We start from the raw sequence: 24576 nt of genomic DNA on the forward strand, positions 1-24576 counted from the left end.
TAGAATCTGTTCAGCTCTTTCTTCTGCTGCTGATCAGAATGTCTTTGGGTTTCGTTGAGTAGAGAAAATGATTAATCTGATCTGTGGCCTGAAATTTTTCCTCAACCCTTAATTTTGCAGAGCATCATTTCTGTTCGAGTGCTGCCTCCAGCCCTGGGATCCCGGTACAGGAAGGACCTGGAGCTGCTGCAGAGTTCAGAGGAGGCACCAGGATGAGAGAGGGATGGAGCAGCTCTGAGAAAAGGCTGAAAAATGGGATTGTTCAGCCTGGAAAGGCTTCAGGATGATCTATCTGCAGCCTTCTAGTACCAGAAGGGAGCCTGCAAGGAAGATGGAGAGAGACTATTTACAAGGGGCTGGAGTGACAGAACAGTGAGGAATGGCTTCAAGTGGATAGAGGGTAGGTTTAGAGTGAATATTAGGAAGAAACTCTTTTACTGGGTGAGGGTGGGGAGCCCTGGCACAGGGTGCCCAGAGGAGCTGTGGCTGCCCTGGATCCCTGGAAGTGTCCAGGGCTGGACAGGGCTTGGAGCAGCCTGGGACACAGGAAGGTGTCCAGGGATGGAATGGGATGAGCTTTACGGTCCTTCAACCCAAACCAATCTGTGTTTGCTCGGCACATAAGGATGCCGGTGTTGCCGGCTAAGAATCACAGAAATGTAGTCTTTTTTATTATTGTAAAATAGAGCTTTTTTGGATATCAACGTAAGGGTTTTCCCCGTGCGTTTCAGAAACCTCCTCAGCTGCTCTTTCCTTCGGGTTCGTGCTGACTCCCTGTGGCCGTTCCCGTGATGGAAACACAACCTGTGAATCCGGCACCGAGACCGCGAGCAGGAGCAGCCCCGCGCTGCCTCCCCGCCCTCAGGGGTTTCAAACATAAACACTTTAATGCTGTTAGATATTAACTATTTAATGGATACAGCCGATCAGATCGCACTTCAGCGACGCTGAGGGGCAGCGGCTCCGTCCCGCCCCGTCCCTGCCCGGTCCCTCCCCTTCCCCCGGATGCGGCCGGGCCGCGGGCCGGGATGGCGCTGCCCACACCGCGCTACGGGCCCCTGGGCCCGCGGGGGCCGTTCCGGGACGTGTACGAGCCGGCCGAGGACACCTTCCTGCTGCTCGATGCGCTGGAGCGGGACGCGGGCAGGCTGCGGGAGGCTGGGTACGGCAGGGCCGGGCTGGGCATTGCTGGTGTTAGAGCCATGAGGGAGCGGCAGAGGGGCTGAGGGATGGGGCTGAGGGCATTGCTGGTGTTAGAGACATGGGAGAGCGGCAGAGGGGCTGCGGGATGGGGCTCAGGGCATTGCTGGTGTTAGAGCCATGGGAGAGCGGCAGAGGGGCTGAGGGCATTGCTGGTGTTAGAGCAATGGGAGAGAGGCCAGAGGAGCTGAGGGATGGGCCTGAGGGGATTGATGGTGTTGGAGCCATGCGAGAGCTGCAGAAGGGCTGAGGGCATTGCTGGTGTTAGAGCCATGAGGGAGTGTCCAGAGGGGCTGCGGGATGGGGAAGGGCCTGAGGGCATTGCTGGTGTTAGAGCCATGAGGGAGCACCCAGAGGATGAGGAAGGGCCTGCAGAAGCCGGAGTGAATGAGGGCACTTGGCTCCTTCAGCCTGTAGAAGGGGGAACCTCATTGCTGTCTGCAGCTTTTCTGAGGGGCAGCAGAGGGGCCAGTGCTGATCCTGCTTTCTGGGACCTGAGGGAATGGCCTGAAGCTGTGTTGGGAAGGGTTTGGGTGGATATCAGGGAAAGGTTCCTCTCCCAGAAGCTGGTGGGACACTGGGATAGGCTCCCCAGGGAATGGGCACAGCACCAGACAGAGCTCAGAAAGTCTTTGGAAAACACTCCCAGGGATGCACAGGGTGGAATTGTTGGGGTGTCTGTGCAGGTTGGACTGGATGGTCCTTGTAAGTCCCATCCCACTCTCAATATTCTGGGACTCTGTACTTGAACATTTTTGGGAGGACAGCATGTTCTATAACACTGTCTTGACCAATTCTGTGTCTGTTACAAACAAAAGCCATACAGAGTGTTCTCTCTTTAGAGTGGAGATCTGTCTTGAAATAGGATCTGGATCTGGTGTGGTTTCAACATTTCTGGCTTCTTCCATCCTCGGCCCCAGTGCACTGTACATGTAAGTATAACAGCACTTAAACTGTTCATGCAGTAATGAAGGATGCTTAGCCCAGGATGCTTAGCTCTCTGTAATACATAATTCTCATTTTCACATTTAAAAAACTCTTATTTTCTTGATTCCATAGATATGTACATCAGAGCAAAGAGAGCCTGTTGAGCATTTCTGAGCTTATGGTGCAGCCTGAATTGTTTACTTTAGGTTCTGTAACAAATGAGTAGTGATGTGACTGGAAATACATTTTCCCATTTCTCAGACAAATTGCTAAGCCTGCACTTATGTATGCTAGGTTTAATCTTGTGGGTCCCTTTTAAATCAGGATATTCTGTGATTGTATAAACTAGCTTGTGGTTCATAGGGTTAAACTTCCAGGTACAGTAGCCTATAATTTACACTTTGTAATATTTCCCTTTCAGATGCACAGATATCAACCCCATGGCAGCTTACTGTACCCAGGAGACAGCTCTGCTTAACAATGTTCACCTGCAGCCTGTCATTACTGACTTGGTAAGAGAGAGGTTTCAATAGCATCTCCTTCATAGGTTGTGTAATTTTTTAATTCTGGAGATTGTGGAGTTAGGGTTGGAAGGGACCTCTGGACATCAACCCCTGCCAGAAAACCCCCAGCCAACTACTCAAGCTCTAAATTTCAAAATTAAGCTCTAAAAATTCATTGTATTAATTAAAAAAAAAAAATAAAAATCTATATAGTTTGGAAAGTGCTGGAGAAGGAATTCTATAGTGGCCTGACATTATCATGGCCCTTTGTCTAAAGTTATGCAGTTCTTGGTTCTCAACCTTTTCTGATTTAATTAGAACTTGTGTCTGTTACCTTTAGTATATTACAAAATTTGATATGGAGAAAACCTAATTTTTTTCATCTTTTTAACACTTTTATATGTTTATAAAATATGATGTAGCTAGGGCACAATAAATGGCATTTTAAATGGCTGAATAACTGCACTATGTAACTGTATTTTTACAAAACATTTGCAGTCTTCATGTTTCCAAAAAGAAACCCCACACAATCATCATCTTTACCTACAGGTCAAAGGATTATCCCCAAGATTAAATGGGAATGTTGATCTACTGCTGTTTAACCCACCATATGTGGTAACACCTTCTGAAGAGGTAGGAAAATGTTGAAAAAACAGTATTGCTGCTGTCTGTTGCTGTGACAATTCTGTTATTCTCTATTATGACAATATTTGCTTTCTTTCTTCCTAGGTGAAAAGCCATGGAATAGAGGCATCCTGGGCTGGGGGCAAACAGGGCAGAGAAGTAATGGATAGAGTTTTCCCATTAGTACCAGACCTGCTTTCACCAGGAGGATTATTCTACTTGGTCACTATTAAGGAAAATAATCCAGGTGGTCACTGTCCTTGGACATTCAAATATGCCAAACCAGGTTTAACATGGTATAAATCAAAATGTTGATTACAGCTAGACCAAAAATGCAAGGAAATTTATCAAAACTAAGAACTCCCCAAGCTAGTTTGGAAAGTGAAAGTGTGTAGGACCCCAGCAGTTCTGCAGGAGTTTAGTTCCAAGTCTGAAAGGTAGATTAATTAAATCATAATTAATTAATGATGCCAAGCCAGTTCTTTCTTATGGAAGAGAATGCTGGTGTTAACCTAAAAGGCTTGGAGGGAAATGTGATATCTTTCATTTTACAGGTGTAGAAAAAAGATTTGGACTTGCTTCTTCTGATCTACTGCTTAATGGCCACAAATGATCATGTAATGTCAAGATTATTCTTCACCCCTGATTTATTAGGCAGCTTTTGTGAAAAGGTGCTACAGATTTCACTTTCTCCTACAGTTTAGCTTCATACAAAATTCTAGCAAAATACTGAACTTCAGTTTGTAAATAGTGACCTTTATTTGTGCTTAGAGATTATTTTGCATTAAAATTCCTGTCTGAAAGAGTAGGAGGACAGAGTTTATAAACTTTGCTTTACAGTTTGACAGATGCCTTAGAACTATTCTCTAGAACCAATTTCAACTCATTTGTAACCACTGCACTTTCCATTACAGATGAAATTCTGGAAACAATGAAGAAAAGTGGCTTAAAAGGCACACAAGTACTTTCCAGGCAAGCAGGACAAGAGATGCTGACAATCCTCAGATTTAAGAAGTCTTGATAACTTCTCTTCACCTGCCAGGTAGTAGGCATGAAGAAAATTGAACAGTTGTCAGTTGGTAAACACTGAAGTGAATGTAACCTGCTCTCTGTTAATGGTAGGAACTTACTTATGCAAGCAAAACATCAAGAGAGAAATGAATCCAACAGCTGAACTAGGGAACAAAATATCAATGGGTTCATAATGATCTCATATCATCTGACATAACCAATGGCACACAGCAGAGAGTCTCACTTCTAGAAGCCATGCACATGTTTCACTTTTAATTTGTAGTCTTCAGTTGTCATAGGTCAGAACTAGGGTCATTTTGCACCATCAACATTCACAACAAACTGCAAGTTTACAAGCAGCACAATTAAGATATCCTTCTGTTGGCTTAAAAAGTTCTTTCCTCTCCCAGGATCAGCATTCTCAGCACGGATCACTTTGGCCATGGTTAAGGACCAGAGTCTTCCATGTCTCTCTGACCTTCAGAGAAGAAGAAAGAGCCTGGTTAAAATACACAGATGCTCAAGAGTTCACCACAAAAGCATTTGGAGGAAGTTTGGATCTGTGCAGAGATGGAAATACAGTGGCACTTTATGCAATGCAAAATGTGAAGGCAGAGTTGTTTCACTTGTTCTCACATACCTGTCAAATATTTTGCTGCTGTACTACCCAGGGTACTGAACTTCTCTTCCAACATAAGAAGATAATTCAGCAGCAGGCAAGGAGGATTCTTCAATTCTTCAATCCCTTGTAACGAGCACAACAGTTCTGCAACTCATTGAACACCTTCCCTGAGCTTCAGAGAAGGCTTCTCAAGGAACAGTGGAAAAGTTTGTTTTAATGATTGTACGTATTTATATTGCCATTGGGATTTTTTGAGGAGTGCAATTTTGCAAATAGAAATTGAATTTTAGTCCTTTTTAGTTCCCCGCTCCTCCCCCCTCCCAGTACACTGGAGGATTTTCTGGGGCTCTCATTGTTTTGTCTGTGGATAGCTTTGCAACATACAAAGCTTAAATTATTTGGCTGCAACTCCCAGCTTACTTTTGGCCAAAAAAAAAAACCTCCAAGCAAGTTTAGAAGGGGTAAGATGGAAGAACATTAAAAAAATATTTCCATCGTGGTTCTGTAGAGACTGACTTGCAAGGCTTTTGTTTGTGTAACGCTCCTATAAACATTATTTTGATATTTGGAGTAATTTGTGTCATTTTAGCAGAGCTTTATCACAGGAGGATGCTGGGCACAGTCCAGTCCTCACATCAGCCCAAATTAGCAGAGCCTCATACTCAAAAACTGTGGCCATTCAAAGTTGAAAGAGGGATGATCATTAGATGTGGTTAAGCTAAATAATTGCAGATACATTGTCAAATAAGGATAATTTGATTGCAGACTGGACCTAGAGCTTGTAGGATTTTCAGTTTTCAAGCTCAGGGTTGAATGCTACCAAAACCTTTGGCCATGGTTCAAAAGTACTTTGTCCTCAGGTGCTGGAGTTCTTATCTAGCCAATTACTGAATATTTCTCAGTTATTATCATTACTATCCTCTTCAATTAAATTAGGAGGCTCTGCTATAGTAATAAAATGAGACCCATTATCTCCAGGGTGCACTGAGCACTGCTTTGGTTTCTGTTCTCCACCTGTAATGTGTAATAGCTACAGACAGGTTTAATTATGAGGCCACATCTTATTGTAAACTTGATAATTGCTCTGAGCCAGCATTACCCGAAGAATGTACAGGAATATCCTTTTTATCAACATGACTGCAGAAACTTTTATTGTCTGGGCATTGGAAGGAGAAGATGATCCTGAGGGTTTAAAAATGAGCAAAGCTGCAGGGTTTTTTGTTTTTTGAAAGATGCTGCTGCAAGCGAGGTTTTGATTTTACAAGAAGCAAGATAGCAGAGAGGAGGGATGCAAATCAGGATTTTTAAACTTTGTCAGTGCTTCTGCATGACTCTAATTCAGCATCAGTTAAGAAGTTAAAAAAAATTCACTATTCACACAACAATTTGCACTTCAGGGGATGATTGTTTCAGATGCTTGTTCTCAGCATCTTCATAAGGACAAGTAATTTGGATTTTGTGTGTTCCTTTCTCAGCATGTCTTTCCCCTAAATATTTTTAAGACATTGAAGCACTTAGCTGAACCTTCCCAAAAACTCTGGCCCGAGCAAAGTTTCTTCATAAAGTTAGAACCAAATTGAAAGCAAACAGGAAGTTTGTATATAGCAATTGTCACCTCTGCTTCTGATGGAAATGCTTACCAAAGTCTAAATTACCAGGAATTTTTTCCCAGAGTAATATTTTGGAGAAAATAATGGAACAACATAATTTTTCTATCAAAAATTTTGTGTTTGGACGGAGTGTGTGATGATCAGGAGAATCCTACTGATGTTTGTGAGGAACTGAAAAAGCCTGACAAAATTCCAGTCCAGCCTAAATAGAAAATATTTATGGAAGAAAACTCCTTGAGTATAACTGCACACACAGCAGGGCTCCACTTGAGCCAAAACACTTGTACCACAAATTCCATTTTTGTGCACTGAAGACACTTGGTGGCTGCATCCATAGCCAGCTCAGAGAGAAAAACTGGTTTTTTAGGGTAGTTTTTTTCTTGTTGAGACTTAATTACCATCTTGAACCATTCTATTTTTATTATATTATTAAGATACAAATGAGATCTTTTTGATCTCCAAATGGTAATTTAGATTTTTTGGTTTTGGTTTTTTTTTTTATTCAGTCCATGGATTTGAGACGCTGCAAGAGTCTAGTTTTGCTTTAAAAGCATGTTTCAAGGGATAGTAAATGCTAAATGAATATAAAATAAGTATTTGTCAAAGTAAGGAATGAGAGTCCTAATCCTCTATACAGTCCTAATCCTGTGTAATTAGGAAAGGGAGATGCAGAAAAAGATGCACTGATGTGCACTGTGTGTAGGAACTTAGTGACATCTTTGCTGAATCCTAACAGACATCAGGTATTTAAAAACCTTCATTCAGTGCAACTGAATTCAAAGAACTAAATCAATTTAAACACAACTAGCACAGTTCTGTGGTGGATATGATTATTTTGGAAGAAAAGGCTCCAAAAGATGGGTTGAAATTCAGATCTGAGGATTGTTATAAATAGAAACTTTCTTTAACTGATTCAGCCCCCTCTGCCATGGCTGTTGCTACTTTACTGGATGCAAGTGAAAAGAAAAACCCAACCATAATCTATGCAATGCTCTTTCTGTCCCACCTCAGTTTTGCTTCTGACAAGACCACTGTTCTATTTCAGGGCTGCATTTTTCCTGTTTGCAGGAAACCACAGAGTGAGACACAGCATTCTGAGAATGGGCTCCAGGAAGTCTGCTGAAAATTACCTTTTAACACTGCATGAAGGAGGCTTTAGTGTCTTAAAGGTACAGCAATGTTCCAGTGTCCCAGCAGCTCCTTGCCTGTCACTGGTGATCACAGAGCTCAGGATTTGCTGCTGCACCAGCCAAGGTGGCCCCTGCAGCTTGACTCCTGTAATTCTCTGTTAAAGGAGCGATCAGCTCCTTCATTTTGATGCAAGTCCTTCACAACATGAGATTCTTTGCATCTCCCCACTTTTCTTTCTGCAATTTCAGTTTCAGGAGATGAGCTGAGCCTTGTTAAACCAAACCACGCATCTTGAGCCAGGTTCTAAATTGTAGGCTGAGCTTGGGTGCTCTCACAAGGGGGCTCAGTTCATTCAGTCCAGAGCTGGTTAAAGCTCCACTCGGGGTTTATTGTCTGTAAAACACTTCCCTAAGTGAAACCATGGGTATTGTAGGTGTTGGATTTGTCTTGGGGTAATGACAGGCTTCAGAAATAAGGGAAGGGAGGAAGCAATTTAAAGCTAATTATAGAAGAAATAAAGTGAGAAGGTGTCAATTACTGCAGTGAAATCCAATGCTGAATTTGAGCTATTTTGTACACTGGAGGACAGATTAAAAAACCACTTGAGGCAAACCAATACACAAACCCCTCCTAAGAACCTCTTAAGTCCTAAATACTTCTCTCCAGCTCTGAACAGAACTACTGAACAATATCTTCAATTGAGCTGCAGTAGCTCTCTGTATTCCAACTCTCATCCTGCACTTTCTGCTTCTACCTGAGATGTGCTTTTGGATATGAAAGAGGTGGCCTCTACCACCACATGAGCCACAAATTCCAAACCCCTTGGAAAAAAGGTGGTGGGAAAAAACAAACAAACAAACAGAACTGCCACAGATTATCTCTCCTCCAGCCTGTGCAAATAACAAATGTCAGACCTAATTATCAATATCACTGTGGCCTGACAGCTGTGTGTACTTGATCCTACTGCATCCTGGATATGGATTGAAATGCCTTGATTCATTTAAAAAGGTTAAATGGTACTATCAGAATTTAGAATGGCCCAATTACTAAACTTTAAATATTTGCTTCACCTGGTTTTGCATCACACAAATCCTGACTGATTACGTTGATTTTGCAAGTGTGTTTCTGCTGTTTCATACAGGAATTGTCCACACAAGGAAATTTTACAAAGGGCATGTTTATTTCTATTCTGCTTTTTCACAACATAAAGCACTTGATCTTAATATGCTCTGACCTGCAAATGACTGAAAATGAGAAAATAATGGTTCATAAATTCATCAGTCAAGAGGTTGCCTGAATTTATCATTGATCCATCCTGAGATGTCAAGACAGGTCAGAATTCAGGAAAAGAAATGTGTAAAACAATCAAACCCACACTTGATGATAATTTTTGATGGGTTGATGTTATTTGTTCAATTTTCATGAAGTCCCCAAGGGAGAGGGATCAAACTGTGACCTTTTTGGATTTTTCCACATTGCAGAAGCCCTTCCTGAAAACATCTGAGGCCTTGGATAGCTGCAGGATCCTGTACCTACAAATCATTTACTGCAGTGTCAAAATGCACAACAGTCCACCTGGTATTCACTTGGAGCAGAAGGCATCATTAGGGAATTTCTGTCACCATGAAGAAACTCAGGAATTGACAGGAAGCAGAGGTTTTGTAAAAGCAGTCCTTGCACACCAGTCGGTGTCCTTGCACAGATAAATCAACCAACTGCTTCAATATCTGATGTTCCCTTAAGCTACAGCAGCAGCTTCTAAATTTTTCCTGTCCCAGTCCACTTGTTCTGTCTTATTTTACATCACTCTGTGAACTACCACATGTTCTTGATCCACTTGATTGGTAAAATAAGAGATCATGCATAAATTCTATAAAAAAGGAATACCTTTATTTTTCTTTTTTTAAAGAGACTGTTTTTTCATTACCAAGTGAAAACTTTACAATGTAAAGTATTTCTCTTCAGTATTGTTTTAATATAAAAACTTAAATCACTTACTCTGGTCTTACTGTTCCTACAGGAAGTCTTGTGGCACTGCAGGACCCCAGGTATTTTCAGCCTCACTCTAGTATCTAATCATAAGTTCATGACTGTTATTTTAAATAAAACCATTTCTGTGGCCACTCACCATCAACAAAACATTTCTACCACCAAAACAAAAATAAAGCATCTTCATTAGACCAAAAGAGACCAAACTCTAACAGCACTATTACAGTGAGAAGCTTTGTTAAAATAAAAATATTTTGAAAGTTAGACACGACTTTAAAATTGTACAAAGACAACAAGCACTCAAATTACACAGAGTAAGTAGCAGTGAGTACAATGTGAATGCAACAACAGTAAGCCTTGCCTCTCTTTATATGTAAATATAAATAGAGATTATCCTTGCCAAACTTCCAGCTTTTTTTTTTCCCTTTTCCTGAAAACCAGCTCATTATGCTGCAAAACCTTACAGGGAGCATCTCACTTTCCAGTTCAACAGAATTGCCAAAAGGGGCTCTGGCTAAAACCAGCCTTTCTATCATGAGAATATCCCATACTGTGCAGAACAAGTTTCTCTCTCTGTTGAAAAACAGATTTCCCTTTCATTATGCTGAATGCTTCACCTTCCCTTGGGACTTGCCAAATTACAGGCTTCAAAATAATTAAAAATTTTGAAGCTTACTCATGTTTTGTCAAGAACATGCAAGCTGAAACTATCATGGTGTTTCCATGTAAGGAGTCACTGAACAGAGAATGCTCCTCTTTGTATTTTATTTTTGCAAGTGTTGTTTCAAGAAAAACACTTGGGAGCCATTTTAACTGATTTTGCTAAATTAGTTTAAGTATTGGTCAGAAAAGAAAATTTTTCTTCTTTTAATTTTTTAAAATAACATTTATAGTTCAAATATATTCCTAAAACCACCTGGCAGAATTTTGTTGCCATCCTCCCTTCTGAGAATTTTCTTCTTTACAGGAAATACATTTTTGCACAAGAAATTAAACCCCCATGGTGCCTGTTCAAATAACTCCATCACAGCCTCAAAACTAGAATTTAGTTATTCTTTAGGTTTAAATAGATGAGAAAACTTTTGCTGTAAATCTTCCCTGAGATCAACAGCAATGAAAAGAAAGTTATGTTTTATCCAACTGCAGCCATACTGGCAAAATTATGTTCTGAATTTGAGTGTTTGCAGGACTCTGTTTCATGATAGAATGCAGCCACTTACTCATATTTTCTCTAAAAATGTGATGATTTGGGTTATGTTCATGATTCTAAACTTACTCTTTCTAGATTACCTGGAAGTGCTTTGTTTTTCATAGCTTTACTCCATTATTAATGTTTGTTGCAATGGATCAATGTCTTGATTTTCAAAAAACTTCAAAAGTATTATGGCATTATTTTTAAAGGAAAATATCCTATTCTTAAGACAGTAGTGTCCAGCAAATTGAGTTTGTTACACTTGAAATTTTTTTTTATTTTTATGTAAAATTGTAACTTTGCAAGGAACTTGATTTTTTTTTTTTTTTAGTTATGCAAGAGCCTATTTAATGTTCCCATGAAGCATTTCAAAATGTCTGTCAATCTGTCAGTCAAGGGAAACACATACAGCATCTAATCCTATATAAAACTGTTGTGGGGTGCAGCCTGAAAAATCCCATGTTAGCAAAAACTGAGTGAACTAGCTCAAATTCCTGAATGCCTTTTGACCATCCCTTTTCTCTAGCTGCTTTTATTTTCTCAATATCCCATTATCCTTCATTTGCCTCAATTCTAAGACAGTGCTGCTGAGGTTTCAAAAGAGATGAAAAATTAAAGCAGGGATGTTGTTTCACTGTAAGGAAACAGCAGCTGTGAGAAAATACTTTCAATTCTTGTCAGGACAGAAATGGCTATTGGCAGTTTATCTTTCACTTGGCTTCAGAAGATTTATTAAACAGTTCTAGCCCAAGGCAGTTAAGGATTTTAAGCTAAACACAAGCTTGTGCACTAAAAAATGATATTTAGGAAGGCATATCTTGATCTCTAGGATTAGATTAAAAAGTTGGTACTGCTATTTCTGTCTGAAGTCCTAGACCAGCAGTAGGCTGAGCACCCCTGGACTGATGCACTCGGGTAAGAAACCTTCTGCTTTTTAGCTTTGTCCATTTATTCCAGCAGGTTTCATAGCAGGACGTGGAACACAAGTGCATTTCTGCAGACTAATTGCACAAAAAAGTACTTCTTACTATGTAAATCTCTCTCAGCCCAGCAAAGGAGACTGCTCTAGATAGAGCTGGGGAAATAGCTCCAAACCCAAAATAATCTGATTATTTTGTCTCTTTTCAGGAATTCCTTTGGATTGCTGTAAATAAACGGCTGTGAAACTCTGCTGGGGAAAGGAAGCTGGACAACTGCCTCCACCCTTGGGAGTTAAAGCATCCTTATGCCATTGTACCCATGGAGAGAGGATTCCTGTGCTCCTAGGAGATGCTGGGCACCTCTCTGAACCCAGAGCATCTCCAGGAGATCTAGAGCAGGCAGAGGTCAGTTGTATTCCAGCACTTTGCATAGTACTCCCTCATTTAATTCAAAACCTTTATAGAACACTTGTGTCAGGTGAACTATTTGGCATCATCATTTGGAATAGCTTAGTAACAGTTTACTAGATTTTGGAGAGAGTAACATTATTGAAATTCTTCGATTTCCCATTTTGCTTTTTGCTAGTCCAATAGATGTGGCCATGGCACAGAGTAAGAAATACTGCCCAGGTCTGTAATTCCAGTTTAAATTCAAAGTGTATGTGCCTTCCTACTTGTGCTTACAAGTACTGAAGAGCCTTTGCAGTAACTGCTTTAAAAACTATTTCAATCACTTCACCTCCCTTGACTGAAACGCTGATGACAAGGCCAGAGGTGTAAAGGACCTTCAGGGAAAGATGGAGCAGCCTCTTCTCCTGTGCTCAATGAAAAAACCTTCCCAACTCCTGAATTTAGTACCTCTGCCATCCCCAATATAGATTTAGCTTAGTCCTGCTAGTAGGAAAAAGGCATTAATCTTCTCTGCTAAGAACTTGGTCCAGGATAAGTTTCACTTGACAGCAGCTGCACTGCAAACCACACTCAGTTACTGGTTTGTCTACTCAGCTTTCAAATATTGGCACTGAAATGGAAGGGGGCATGTGAAACCAAGACAAAGGGACAGTGATTTTAGAAAAGCAGACATGGCAAACCTGCAGAACTCCCAGCCTTATGAGAATAGTGGAGTTCAGAGGTAGGTACAACAGACTGGCTAGTTAAGCTGGATAATGAATACATCCACAGTTGCACCAAACAGCATAAGAGAGAGTTCTAGAAGAAAAATGTTTTCTGTTTCAAAACGTAAACCAAGCTTGAATAGAAAGTTGCAGTAGTCCTCCCCCAACAGAGCAGTGATATTTTAACTAACCATCCTAGAGCTTCTTGCATTTTGAAGGTGCAGCACCTCTTCTTGGTCACTCAGGGACAGGATACTGGACAAAGCAATCCACTGCCACCAGCAGCAATCCCTGTATCACACTGTCTTCTTAGATGCACTCTGAAGTGGGGTCCTCCATTCAAGTGCCTTTGTCTCAGCCTGTTACAGCTGGACTGATCAGAGATCAGCTGTATGCCAGGGATGCTCCCTACATTCCTCAGGAGCTCTACATCCATGTAGCTCTGAAGTCCACAGCAGGGTTAGCAACAATATTCAGCACGCTGCTAAGTTCAGGAGTAGATTGTCATTTCTACAAGAATACAAAATAGCTTGTAAAATCAATATGTAACACTGTATATATGCATGAATATAAAAATAAACCACACCATCAATATGTAAAACTTCACAACAAGGATGAAAACAGTTCTCTTCTCAACGGTCTTCGGTGTTGATGAGCTGGTTCTCATTGTCATATCCATCAGGCAGATATGCTTTCCTTAGCTGCTCCGACTTGGGTATGGAGCTGCCGTTCTTAACGTAGCGGGACAGGAAGGCTCGCACAGAGGGGTGATCAGCCTTCTCCAGGGGAATATTGGCTTCCAGGCACATTTTCACAAAGTCCTGGATCACACTGCTTTTCTCTGTCTGGGCAGTGCTGTTGCACTGCAGGGAGGCGGTCAGAGTCCTTTGCTTCTTCCTGACGTTCTGCTCCTCGAACTCCGCCTTCCTCTTGGTGTGCGTTTTGGACTTGAGGTGGTCGTTGATGGCGGACTTGCGGACGTGGTTCAGCACCACGTTGCAGGAGGTGCAGAAGAGCTTGCCGCCGTCCTCGTGCAGCTCGCTGCCGAACTCGGTCACGCGGTCCTGGGGCGTCACGTACAGGGCGGTCTTGGAGCGGTTCCGCGATGGCGCCGACTTCACCCCGAAGCGCTCCATGGCTGCCTGCCGGGCACAGCTGGGAGACAAAACAGGGCACGTTCAGCGTCCAGCCTGGCACCTGCTGACACTAAAATAGCATCAACTACACCTTTGTGACTCCAGGACTGAAAGGCTCCTCATTTGGAGGTCCAGAGAAATTGGGAGATTGAAACAAAACACTTTTTAGTTTCTCAACAGAACCCTCAAAACTCAATCTGTTAATCACCTAAAGTCTAACAAAAACACTTTTGCTTTTCTTGAAGAAGCTTTTTTATCCTTTACACTTTAGGACAAAGGGTACTTTCTTCTTAGCATTTTCAACATATTTGACAGTTTCTTAATTATGTTGAGTCAGTATTTTTCTGTGTATTTTGTCCAGAGCAAGGAAGAAAACCATTACTGTCACTTATATAAGCCAGTAACCCCCAGCAGTAAAAAACCCCAAACCAAAACCAAACCAAAGCTTTGCCAGCACTTGTTTGGAAACAGCCCTGATTTTTAAACCATAGCTGTTAGATTGAACCTGAACTTGGAGCTTAGAGCAAATAATTTTGTCACTGCAATTGCTGCTGGAACAGCCTAATGGGAACACAGAATTGCATATATTGCCACGCAAAATAAGAAACTCTATTTTCAAAGAGGTTTAGCACATCACTCTAAACTAGACCATGTCACCAAAACAGACTCTAACCCAGTTAAGTGCTCTGAAATCAACCAGGACCTGTGTCCTTTTGTTGAGGTGTGGAGTAGCTACTGCAAATCTCAACTAAAGATAATTTAACTCTTTTAAAGTAAAGTTGAAGTTAAGTAATAGATCTGTTCAGATTTGGGGGTTTCTGAGCAAAGTGAATGGTCATGACATTAACTACTCATGTCCTCAAAAAAAACCCAAACAAAAAAGCCCCAAAGGCAACAATGTTCTAAGTATCCAGATACCTCGGGGAGGGGGGGTGGATGTATTTCTCTGCACTTGTTTTCTTTTGTTACCCAATTTGCTGTTACAACATTTTAAAAAAAAAAAAAAAGGTTGAATACAGTTTCTTCTGCCCATAATGGTTTTTGCCCAACCTGGAACGAAAGGAATAGAGAATTTTGTCTTCAAGATTGTCTTTTTTTTCTTAAGCCATTGCTACCTGAATAGATTACAAGCTTCTGCAAAGAAAAAAAAAAAAAAAGGAAACAAAGATCTCGATGTAAACGGCTTTCCTAGTGAATTACTTTTTGCTCTCACTTTGCAGAACCGTAGGTCTTGCACTCATACAAAGATAAACAATCTTTATCCAGCATCTATGTAACCTTCTTCTTTCTTTTTGTTGCTTTATACAAAGCTTTATACTTTCTTTTATGTTGCTTTCCTGAGCAACCATTTCCTGAAATCAAGAAGAAAACAAGTCCTAACGCAACGCAAACTTGTTGCTTTGTCTTCTGAAAGGCCAAACAAAATTTCCCCACCAAACCAGGTGTTGTAGCCTTACTGCAGCAGAATCCCTCGGGATTCAGAGAGCAGCTGAACACAGGATTTTTGGTACGCCTGTTTTTGGGGGGGTGTAAATTTTGGCGTGGTTTCCTTGATCAGGGCTGCTGCCTCCCTCGCACGGATCCGCTCCCCGGGACACTCCTCGCTGTGACCGCTGTCACCGCGCCCGGGCCGCCGGGTAAGGAGCGGGCAACGAGTCGGGATCTCCAAGCCCGGGGACCGACACCAGAACTCGATGCGTTCCTTGCCCCGGTTTGTTCCGCGGGTTAAACGCGCAGAGCCCGGCGCGGCACAACCCAGGCCCCGCGGCCGCGGCCCTTCCCCGCAGCGCGGGGTTTCCCCGAGGCCCCGCAGCCTCCTCCCCACGCGCGGATCCTCTCAGGCCCCGAGCCTGTTGCCATTACCCGCAGCGGCCGCGCAGCCCGCCCGCGCCCGGGGCCGCCCCGGGGCTCCGCCGCCGCCGCTGCCGCCGCTCCGCGCTGGGCCCCGCCGGGCCGGGCCGGACGCGCCGCTCCGCCGCAGCCGCACGGCCCCGCCCCGCCGCCGGAAGTCACTCGCTGATTGGTTCGCCGCGGAGATGGGTGAGGCTTACATCCAATTAACAGTGGGGGGCGGGCGTGAGAGCGCTGATAGAGGCGTGAGCGGCCCAATCAGGGCGCGGGCGGCCGCGCGCAGTGAACGGGGGCTAGGGCAGGCTGCTGAGGAGGGGGGCGTGACAGACGGGGAGAGCAGCCAATGGAAAGGCCGGACCAAAGTAACGACGGGACTTTTCCACCAATCGCAGCGCGCTTCTGCGAAGGGGCGGAGGCAGAGACGTGCGGCGGGTTGATGGGCAGGACGAGCGGGCCAATGGGCGCTCGGCGCGGCGGGGGCGGTGCCGGACGCTGGGCGGCGCGGCGGGGGCGGCTCTTCCGGCGCGGCGGGGCGGGGCGGGGGCGCTCGGTACGCGCGGGGCGGCGGGGCCGCCATGGCGGAAGACGAGAGCGACCAGGAGTCGGAGCGGCTCAGCGAGGAGCTGGAGGCGCTGGCGGCGCCGGGGCTCCCGGCCGGGCTGCCCGCTCTGCTCCGCAGCCAGTACTACTGCCGCCGCTTCTGCCAGGTGAGCGGGGGGCAGCGGCGGGGGGAGCCGGGCCGGGCCCTCAGCGCTGCCGGGCCGTGAGGAGCGGGGTGCGGGGCGCGGCCCGGGGGAGCGGGGGCCGGGCCGGCCGGGCCGGGAGGCTCCCGGGGGAAGGGAAGGGGAGGGGAGGGAAGGCGGCTCTGGGGAGGGCAGGGACAGCCGGGGGCGGCTGCGGGGACACGCGTGCTGCTGCCGGTGCTGCGGGCAGAACGATTCCGGCTGGCCTCGCCTGCGTGGCGGGGGGAGGCGGAGAGGCAAGAAGGGCCTCGGGAACAGTTCTCGTCTCGCTGGCCGAGTAGGACCAGGGTGTTTTATGATTTTTAGGGTTTTGTGCTTGGAAAAGCAGCGTTTCCTTGATGCGGACCCGGAATTGTGCTCCTCGCAAGCCCTTTAGGTGTGCCTTGCAAAGTAACAAGCGCCAACAGGTTGCTTTTCCTGGCTGTTTTCACCAGCAGGTGCGAATGGAACATTAGTTACCTCTGCTGTATTCCAGCCACGCCACTTGCTGCTTCCCAAAACACAGCCCAGAGGTCATTTTATATAGATTTTATCAACTTTTTGACTTATCTCTCCACTACAGTTGTCTTCTGCCATCTGTAGAAACGTGCTGCCATGTTGTCACTTTGTTCCTGTTTTATCGTTCAGTGAAACATCCTGTTTGAAATTCTGTGTGCTGTTATACGTGCTTACAATACTTTTGGGGGACATTCTGCTCACTATGCACGTAGGTTGCTTTTGGGGGCTGTTAATCCTTTCATATTTTCTTCTGTTTTGTGACCTGTCAAAAATTTTAGAGCTAGGAGAAGGAGAAGCAAATGTTTTTAGGAAGTCTGGCATTTTCTACAACCGTAAGGAATGACAACCATGTTTGATGAGGACATTTACTTTTGTTTAACTCTGAGGGGTTTATCTTGAATTTTTCTCTCTGTTCTTACTGTGTGTTGAATATATTTTATTGAGGAAGTGCAGACAGAGTGATAGCTTCATGTACTAATGCCAATCCCAGGGAAAGGTATGAATTAGGAAACAGAGGACAAGAGCAGGGGAAGAATTTTCCTGTGAAATAGTTGTATCACAAGTATTTTATGTGTTATATATCTAGCATTGACTTCTTCTGCAGTTGAGGTTTTTTTTGTGTGGGGAGATTGCCAAACCCTCTCCCCTACTTTGAGTTGATGAACTCTCCAGAAAAGCAGCCAATGTTCTGAGTATGTAAAGTGCTCTACTCCTTTTCTCTTAAACTTTTTTTTTAAAATGCCTACTTTAATTAATCCTGATGAGAGTAAGTTAATATATTAGTAGTTTGTCCCCAGGGTTTCTTTTGTTTTTTTTTTTTGCTTGTTTTGTGTAAATTTGGCCTGGTGTGAACAGCAGTCATGTGCTTGCTCAAGGTAATCAGTGTTTTGTTTAAGCATGTTTTGTAGTAAAGGGGTTTTCTACTGATTTAACTCTGCAAACACAAGATCCTAAGGGGTGTGCTGGTGTGAAAAGCCTGTAGCTGTGTGACATTTATGGATTGACAACAAATGAAGTTGTATGTGCTCCATGTGAGCCCATTTCCCCTCATGGGGTTGATGCTGTGTAATTATACATGTAATATATATTTGTGCTTTTCTATCCAGATCTTCTGAAGGATGTATTTGGCTGCTGTGCAGACTGAGCCTTTCCTCCTCACTCCACTTTGCACTGATAACACAGTTTTGCTTCTCTTCCTACTCATTTGGCCCTTCTGAATGTCCTAGTTTGCCTCCCGTGCTCCTGGTTTTGTGTCAGATGTGGAACAGCAGTTGTCAAATAGTTGCTTAGTGATGGTGCAGTGAGTTTGCACTCACTGAAAGAAACACTGTTATGTTCAGAATAACAACCTATCAGAATACATGGCTGTGCTTCAGACATGGTGTTGAAGCTTGCTGTCACCTGAAAATAATATTGTTTAAATTGCTTGTGGTTTAGCTGATGAAGTCTGTGAGCATCTCTTAGTAAGAGCTATAGGAGAAATCATGCACCTTGTAAATAAAGCCTTTTTCAGTCTGCTGATCTGTTTTCTGTACACAGAAAATCCTACTGATCTTTGAGAGTGGCTTACAGCTTAAAATGCATTGGTGTGCACATCTTTCACCTTTGAATGATGTTAGAAAGGTAAAAAACCTGCTGTAAACAGCCAGATTCAGTTCTCTTGAGGCCTGGAGTATTGTAGATCACCTTCACTTTTGGATTGATTAAGTACCAGTTTAAAAAGATGAGATGTCAGGATTATGAGAGCATTTTCCATAAATTTATGGTTAATGACAATTTAGTGATACAAGGTGCAGTTGGAATGTGGCATCTTGAAGCCCATTTGTAGTTTTGGGATTATGTCTTGTAGGTGTTCATGGTCATAGAGAGTTGTTACAGCCTGAACCTTTCAAGGCAAAATAGAATAAAAAGTTTTCTTGGAATGTTATTTGAGATTGATGACATGGGCAAAGCAAAAAATCAAGCTTTCTGTGGCAGGAAGGGAAAAAAGACAGTTGGAAGATGGGTCAAATGCCCAGTTTATGCATCTTGCCAGCTGTTTCTATGTTACTTTCTGCAATTTGCTGATGTGGCTTTTATTCTCATTTGTGGAGTTCCAAGCTTTGGCAGGCAAAGCAACAATGCATCTGTAACTACTTTGTAAGTTTAAGACATTTGAAAGGTGGTACCTAGAAGAAACTCCCTCAGCCTAAATGTTTGGAAGAGTTTCAGCTTGTGTTTGTGTGCAGCATTTGAAATTCTTTCATGAGGTTTCTCAGGAGCCATAACCATTGAGAGGTTCCTGTGAGACTGAAATACAAATGGTGAAGAGCTGTGAAAACAGCATACATGGTGACTTTTTTGGTTTGGGGGTTAAGGGGAATACCTTGTAATCAGAAGGATGAATTTCCAGTTTTACTCAGCTTAAAAACAAACTTTAATGGTGAGCTAGAAAATGGATGTAGCTTCCTTCATTGCACTGGAATTGGGTTCAGTTTTATTAACAAGAAAAATTAATTTTTTTTTCAGGATATTTTCTCATAACATTAAATACTATCAAAATATTACAAATTGCTTCCAGCATTTCTGTAGTTGTCCTCAGGGCTGCATAACTGTACTAGATGTTATTTTGTTGTTGGTACTGACTGGAATAAACACCAGGTGAGTTCATCTCAAGTAACAAGGTGATGCTGTGAGGGATAAACACTCTTTGATCTGTTCTTCCTGTGGCATCAGCTTACAGCCTTCCAGGATGATCCCACTCCTGAAAGAAGGCCTTTGCCTACATTAATTGGTGGAAAAACAATTCTTATAAAAAAGTTAGGTAGTAAAATATAGCAACACACCAGAGAAGATAGTGTTTCCTGGATTTATTTTAGCAGGCAAAAAAAAGGCAGGGAGGGGTGTGTGACTCAACTGTTGTTTGTCTTGCTTTGTGGTGATGGAAGTAAAAAAAAGATATAACTTTAGATGTTTGTTCTTCTGACTCTGGGGTTAATATAGTTTCACACTTTTTGTGCCTAAATTTAAAAGTATTTGCTTTTGTCTCTTACTCTGGACTTCAATCAATATTGGTTAAGTTGTTTTTATATTAAAAAACAAACAAACCAACAACAACGAAAAAAAAAAAACTGCAAAGAAAACCTCCCCAAACCTTTAGATTATGCCAGACTTTTATTCTATCAAATTTTGGACCTTTGGGATCCATATTTGTTCTACATACACCATTTTATGGTTCAGCTCCACAAATCTTGCTGACATGAATACTAGTAGTAAAAAGTGATTTCTTCAGCATCCTTGAAGCTTATTTCTCTGAAGAGACAGAATCTGTAATTTTTCACCACCTATTTGCTCATTTAATAATTTGTGGTGTTGATGTTTTGGGAATTTTGTATCTTCCTGAACAAATAAGCTTTATCCTTATTAATGGCTGAAATTTTAAGGATGCTATTGCAAGTCATATTTTCATTTTTCATGTTTTTGAATGTTGATACTGCTTATTGCATGAAAACTTGCAAAAGGCCAATCATACATTTCAGTAACTAAAATTTTAAAGACTGCCATAACTACTTGAAACTATTTAAATTCAAAAATTAACCTGTCATGGTGGGTTTTTATTTTACATGTGGGACTGATGGAAACCAGTGTATCCAGGTTACTTATTGGTAGTTTAGTATTGTGCTGCTTGAGATTCAAGCAAATTCACATTTAAAAGGGAATACTTATGAAACAGTGGTGTTTACTGCCAAGTTGGATGCCAGGATGAGCTTCCAGTTGTGGTGAGGATTTACCTGTGTATGCAGCAGGGTGTTCTTGGGTTAGGTGATGTCAATCCTTCCTCTGACACTTGATGGGAAAACTGCAAAATACTTTTATCATGTAAAAATTATTTAATATAAATAAATAAAAAATAAAGTTTTTCATGCAAAACTGGGCAGTGGAAGTGGAAGTGCACTTGGCTGCTCAGTCAGGTCATGAGCATTCACAATAGCAGTTGATTTTCAGCCTCTTTATCCGAAGATTGACTCCTCCAGGCTTCCAGTCTTCAGTGCTCTTGTCCTTAGCATCATAAAATCTTTTCTTATTCACATGCTCAGGGTGGTTCTCATCAGCTTTTGTGCCTGCTGCCCTTTCAGCTTTACCCCCGGAAATGATCTCCCTCTTTTACAAGTGGGATTAAGGAGCTGCTGTTTTCCAAAAGAAACATTTGTTCAATACATTGTAGACTTTTCTTGATCGTTGTAACATCTTTTTACTTCTCTGAAACGTCACTTTTTGACACTTTCAAACCTCTTGATATTGCTACTTTTCCAGGTCTTAATGCCTTTTTATTAAGGATAGCTTTTGTATGAAAATTAGCTCATGATTTTTCCTTGGAAAAATGTATTAGTATTCTAACTTAGAAAGGAGTTGTAGGTTTTTATACCTAAAGGAAGGATCTCCATTGAGTGATGCTTCTGTTTGCTAGCTTTGCTACATGGGCTTGTTCAAGTTAGAGAAGGTACACTTTAGTGCAGGAGCTGATGCAAAAAATCCAAAACTTATGTCCTTTTGTTTAGATGAGGAAAACAAGTAATTGTGCTTCTTCCCTGATACACTCCTTTCATTAGCTGACTTTCATTTGGGGGAAGAGGTGCTAATTAATTGATGAGGAGGAATATTTCTACTTTTCAGTATATGTATTTATTTCTCAGCCATAAATCATACGTAGGAGCACTTACTACAGTGCTCCAGTCATCCCAAACTGCTTTTCTAGAATTAATGTATAGTTTTCACTGTTGTGCAAGTGACAGACTATAAACTGTATAAACTACATGACTTTTTGGCTTGCTAAATGTAATGGGCATATGGTACCAAATTTTGGGTATTGTTCTTACCTCAGGCAGGCTGAGGAGATGGATGAGATTTTGGTGATTAAGAGTAGGGGGAAGCATTTAGCTTTAAGGGTAGAAACTTGTCTTATAGGATGTGTCATGCTATTGCTGGGTGATGTGTTTTCTTTTGCCAGAAGTGTGATTATGTTTGCTCACTCCTTATGTAATATTCACATATGAATTGCAGTAAACCCATTGCTTAACATATTTTAGTATAAAGCCATTTTAAACTTTTACATGTTAAGTAATATTTCATATTACCCTAAAATCCTTATTTGTAAGGACATGGTTGCCTTGTTTGTATTTGGAAACAAAATAAAATGTTCTTCATCCACTGAACAGGTTCAAAAGACAGTTAAAAAGCTGTGCTTATTTCTTGTGATGTTTCTAGGAAGAGTAAATGTGGTATTACTCAAGTTTTAGAGCTGAACTTTGGTATCTGAGCTGCTCTGGTATTTCTGCTGATCAGGCAATTGTGGTGGGTGTTGCTTTTATTTATGGATTTTAATTCTGAGGAAACTTTGGTTTTTCTAAGCTTGCCCTTTTTGGCTTTGTCCTCTCTTGTGACACTTACTCATGTTTATTATAATGAATGACAACCATTATATTTGCCAAGAAGCTTCCAGTGTCTGAAAACTAGAAAAACTCACAAAATTATTGTGGTTTTAATCCTGTGATGACTTTACTGTTAAATCTCACAAGAAACTATGGGAATAACTTTGTTTGAAATCCTAGTAATGATAAACTTTTAAAATTGTTGGGATTTTTAGGGTTGGGTTTTTTTGGTGGTTTTTTTTTTTTGTTTTTTTTTTTTTTGTCATGTGGAGGAATAGGAAAAGCTGTAGCAACTTCCAGCCTAACACTGCATAAAACATTTGGGGTTTGTGTCCCATGTATTTGCAAATCTAATTATTTGCAATGCTGTTTCTCTTAAATTTTTGAAATACAGCCAAATAACTTTATATATGCATATTTAATTGCTTAAAATATGTGTATAATTAATCAGTTAAAACATAATATTCCAAGAAAAGCTATTATTTCACTAGTTCAGATTTTGAATTGCTGCCTTGTTGTTTTTGGGGTTAACTGCCTTAGCTGCATGCTCAGAAATTTTTGATAAGTCTGGCCTTGATTTTGTTTAATGATACACGTCTGAGTTTTGGATTTTCTTCTGAGTTATTAAAACTTATTAAAGGAGGGGAAGCAGTGTATTGGTGTGGGAGAAAGGTGGAGCTGAATGGGGGGTTCATGTCAGGAAGGTGCTTCAGCCTCCTTCCAGTGCCTTTATCTGCTCTGAATGAGAGAGGAAAACAAAAAGTCCCAGTGTCTTCATGGTTATGGCAATGGCAGGCACAGACAGGCTGGAGGATGATGCTTTAAGGGTATTAAAAATTGCACCCTAACAGAGACTTGGAAAGCAGCTGTTGCAGAAAGTCACATAAAAAAGGTTGCTTCCCTTCTGCTTTTCTCTCCTGTGTTGGACAAGGAAGAGGCCACTGTGCTTTGACAATGTTATGTTTTTTGGTGTTTTTGGTTTTTTTCATTATCTTGAAATTAGTGTGCCTGTTCAAAATGTGCTGATAAACTTTTCCTTATGTTCTGCTTTGCAGTTCTGTTTCAAAGCATGGAATCTTGAGTGTTTTGTACAAAAAAGATGCTTGGTTTTTATTACAGAGAAAGTTATTCCATGAGATTACCTAAAAACAGACACTGAAGTATTCATTATTCCCTTCTCCTCCTATATTGAATGTGTATGGGTTATGGTTTGGAATTTATTTTAATCTTAGTTTAGCTTTTTGTCCACACGCTCCCACACCCCCATCTTTTCCTGAGTGTTGCAAGTCATGTGAGAATTGACCAGTTAAACTTCTCTTTCCTGTGACTGATGAGTTCATGGTTTCAGGTTATCTACATTCAAGAAAAAGTGCTATTTCTGTTTTTCCTGAGCAGTTTGGGATGGGGGGCACCATTGCTGTCAGTCTGTTTTGGTACATTTGAGTTGCAGACCAACTGCCAGGCCAAGGTGGGGTTGCTGTTGTGTTCCTTTCTCTGCTGGCTCTGGTATTTGTGTGGCAGAGGAGCTGGTGCAGACTGGGACTGATGGCTTTTTTTTAGGGAAAGGATGTTCCCTCCAATTAATTCCTAACTGAGCTTACATTGGGTTCAGATGAGTGCTGGAAGTGCAGTGAGGGCTGTACAGCAGGACACAAAATGTTGTTTTATTGCTTGAAATAATTTATGAACATATCTATACTGTGTCCTTCAGGTGCAAGCTTTATGAAACATTCTGGTGGGAAGTGATGCTTTATTTCCACTTTGTTTGACCTTTTGGAGGCTCACACCTCTAAAGGATGTTTTTTCTTTCTGTCCACTTTGTTTTTCTAAGGCTTTTGTGGTTTTCTATAAAAGGATCTTGGCTAAAACTATTTCAGGGAACTCTTAATAGATCTGTGAGGCAGGACTATCTTATAAAATGTTTAGTCTTCTTAAGAGGAAGAGTATTTATCTACAAGTCTGCTAATTCTTCTTCAGTTGACCTAGATATTTGCTGCATTAAGCTAACAGTTTTTTAAACAAATTATTAATATAAGTTTGGCAAACTTAGAATCTGCATACAAAGTATTAATCCATCTCAGCTGCTGTTGCCTTAG

The 24576-nt window shown here is 41.9% G+C and overlaps 3 protein-coding genes across 9 annotated transcripts in view; 2 read left to right on the top strand and 1 right to left on the bottom strand.

The window, feature by feature from the left end:
* The first annotated feature begins 968 nt into the window (after positions 1-968).
* Positions 969-9873, top strand: N6AMT1 (N-6 adenine-specific DNA methyltransferase 1). Of its 7 annotated transcripts, none has more exons than XR_008840289.1 (8): positions 988-1162; positions 2043-2132; positions 2549-2639; positions 3180-3263; positions 3360-3501; positions 4169-4296; positions 4676-5109; positions 7543-9873. XR_008840289.1 is itself a non-coding variant. In XM_056489217.1 (7 exons), exons 1-6 carry the CDS (start codon positions 1029-1031, stop codon positions 4273-4275), a joined length of 648 nt encoding a protein of 215 aa, XP_056345192.1. In that variant the 5' UTR covers positions 969-1028; the 3' UTR covers positions 4276-4296; positions 4676-7409. The 7 variants fall into 7 exon arrangements, 2 of the variants coding, with proteins under 2 accessions (XP_056345192.1, XP_056345165.1); XR_008840290.1 differs by having other exon boundaries at positions 7566-9873; XR_008840287.1 differs by having other exon boundaries at positions 989-1162; positions 3360-3540.
* On the bottom strand, positions 9497-15900 carry CGGBP1 (CGG triplet repeat binding protein 1). The gene is made up of 2 exons (XM_056489234.1): positions 15844-15900; positions 9497-13999 (listed from the first exon to the last, which is right to left on the bottom strand). The coding sequence occupies exon 2, from the start codon at positions 13978-13980 to the stop codon at positions 13477-13479; it is 504 nt and encodes a 167-aa protein (XP_056345209.1). The 5' UTR covers positions 13981-13999; positions 15844-15900; the 3' UTR covers positions 9497-13476.
* Positions 15901-16377: 477 nt separating this feature from the next.
* The window catches only part of ZNF654 (zinc finger protein 654), a 29987-nt gene continuing 21788 nt past the window's right edge, over positions 16378-24576 (top strand). The window contains exon 1 of the mRNA XM_056488429.1: positions 16378-16538. Coding sequence (XP_056344404.1) covers positions 16407-16538 — 132 coding nt within the window. The 5' untranslated portion in view covers positions 16378-16406. The remainder of the gene's footprint in view (positions 16539-24576) is intronic.

The sequence above is a fragment of the Oenanthe melanoleuca genome, chromosome 1 (genome assembly GCF_029582105.1).
Source record: "Oenanthe melanoleuca isolate GR-GAL-2019-014 chromosome 1, OMel1.0, whole genome shotgun sequence".
NCBI classification, from domain to species: domain Eukaryota; kingdom Metazoa; phylum Chordata; class Aves; order Passeriformes; family Muscicapidae; genus Oenanthe; species Oenanthe melanoleuca.

Bases quoted from the DNA above. Each gene is read 5' to 3' on its own strand.
- N6AMT1 (XM_056489190.1), top strand. From the start codon at position 1,029: ATGGCGCTGCCCACACCGCGCTACGGGCCCCTGGGCCCGCGGGGGCCG. The intron at 2,640-3,179 runs GTAAGAGAGAGG...CTTTACCTACAG, and splicing joins AGCCTGTCATTACTGACTTG to GTCAAAGGATTATCCCCAAG. The intron at 3,541-4,168 runs GTTTAACATGGT...TTTCCATTACAG, and splicing joins ATTCAAATATGCCAAACCAG to ATGAAATTCTGGAAACAATG.
- CGGBP1 (XM_056489234.1), bottom strand. From the start codon at position 13,980: ATGGAGCGCTTCGGGGTGAAGTCGGCGCCATCGCGGAACCGCTCCAAG.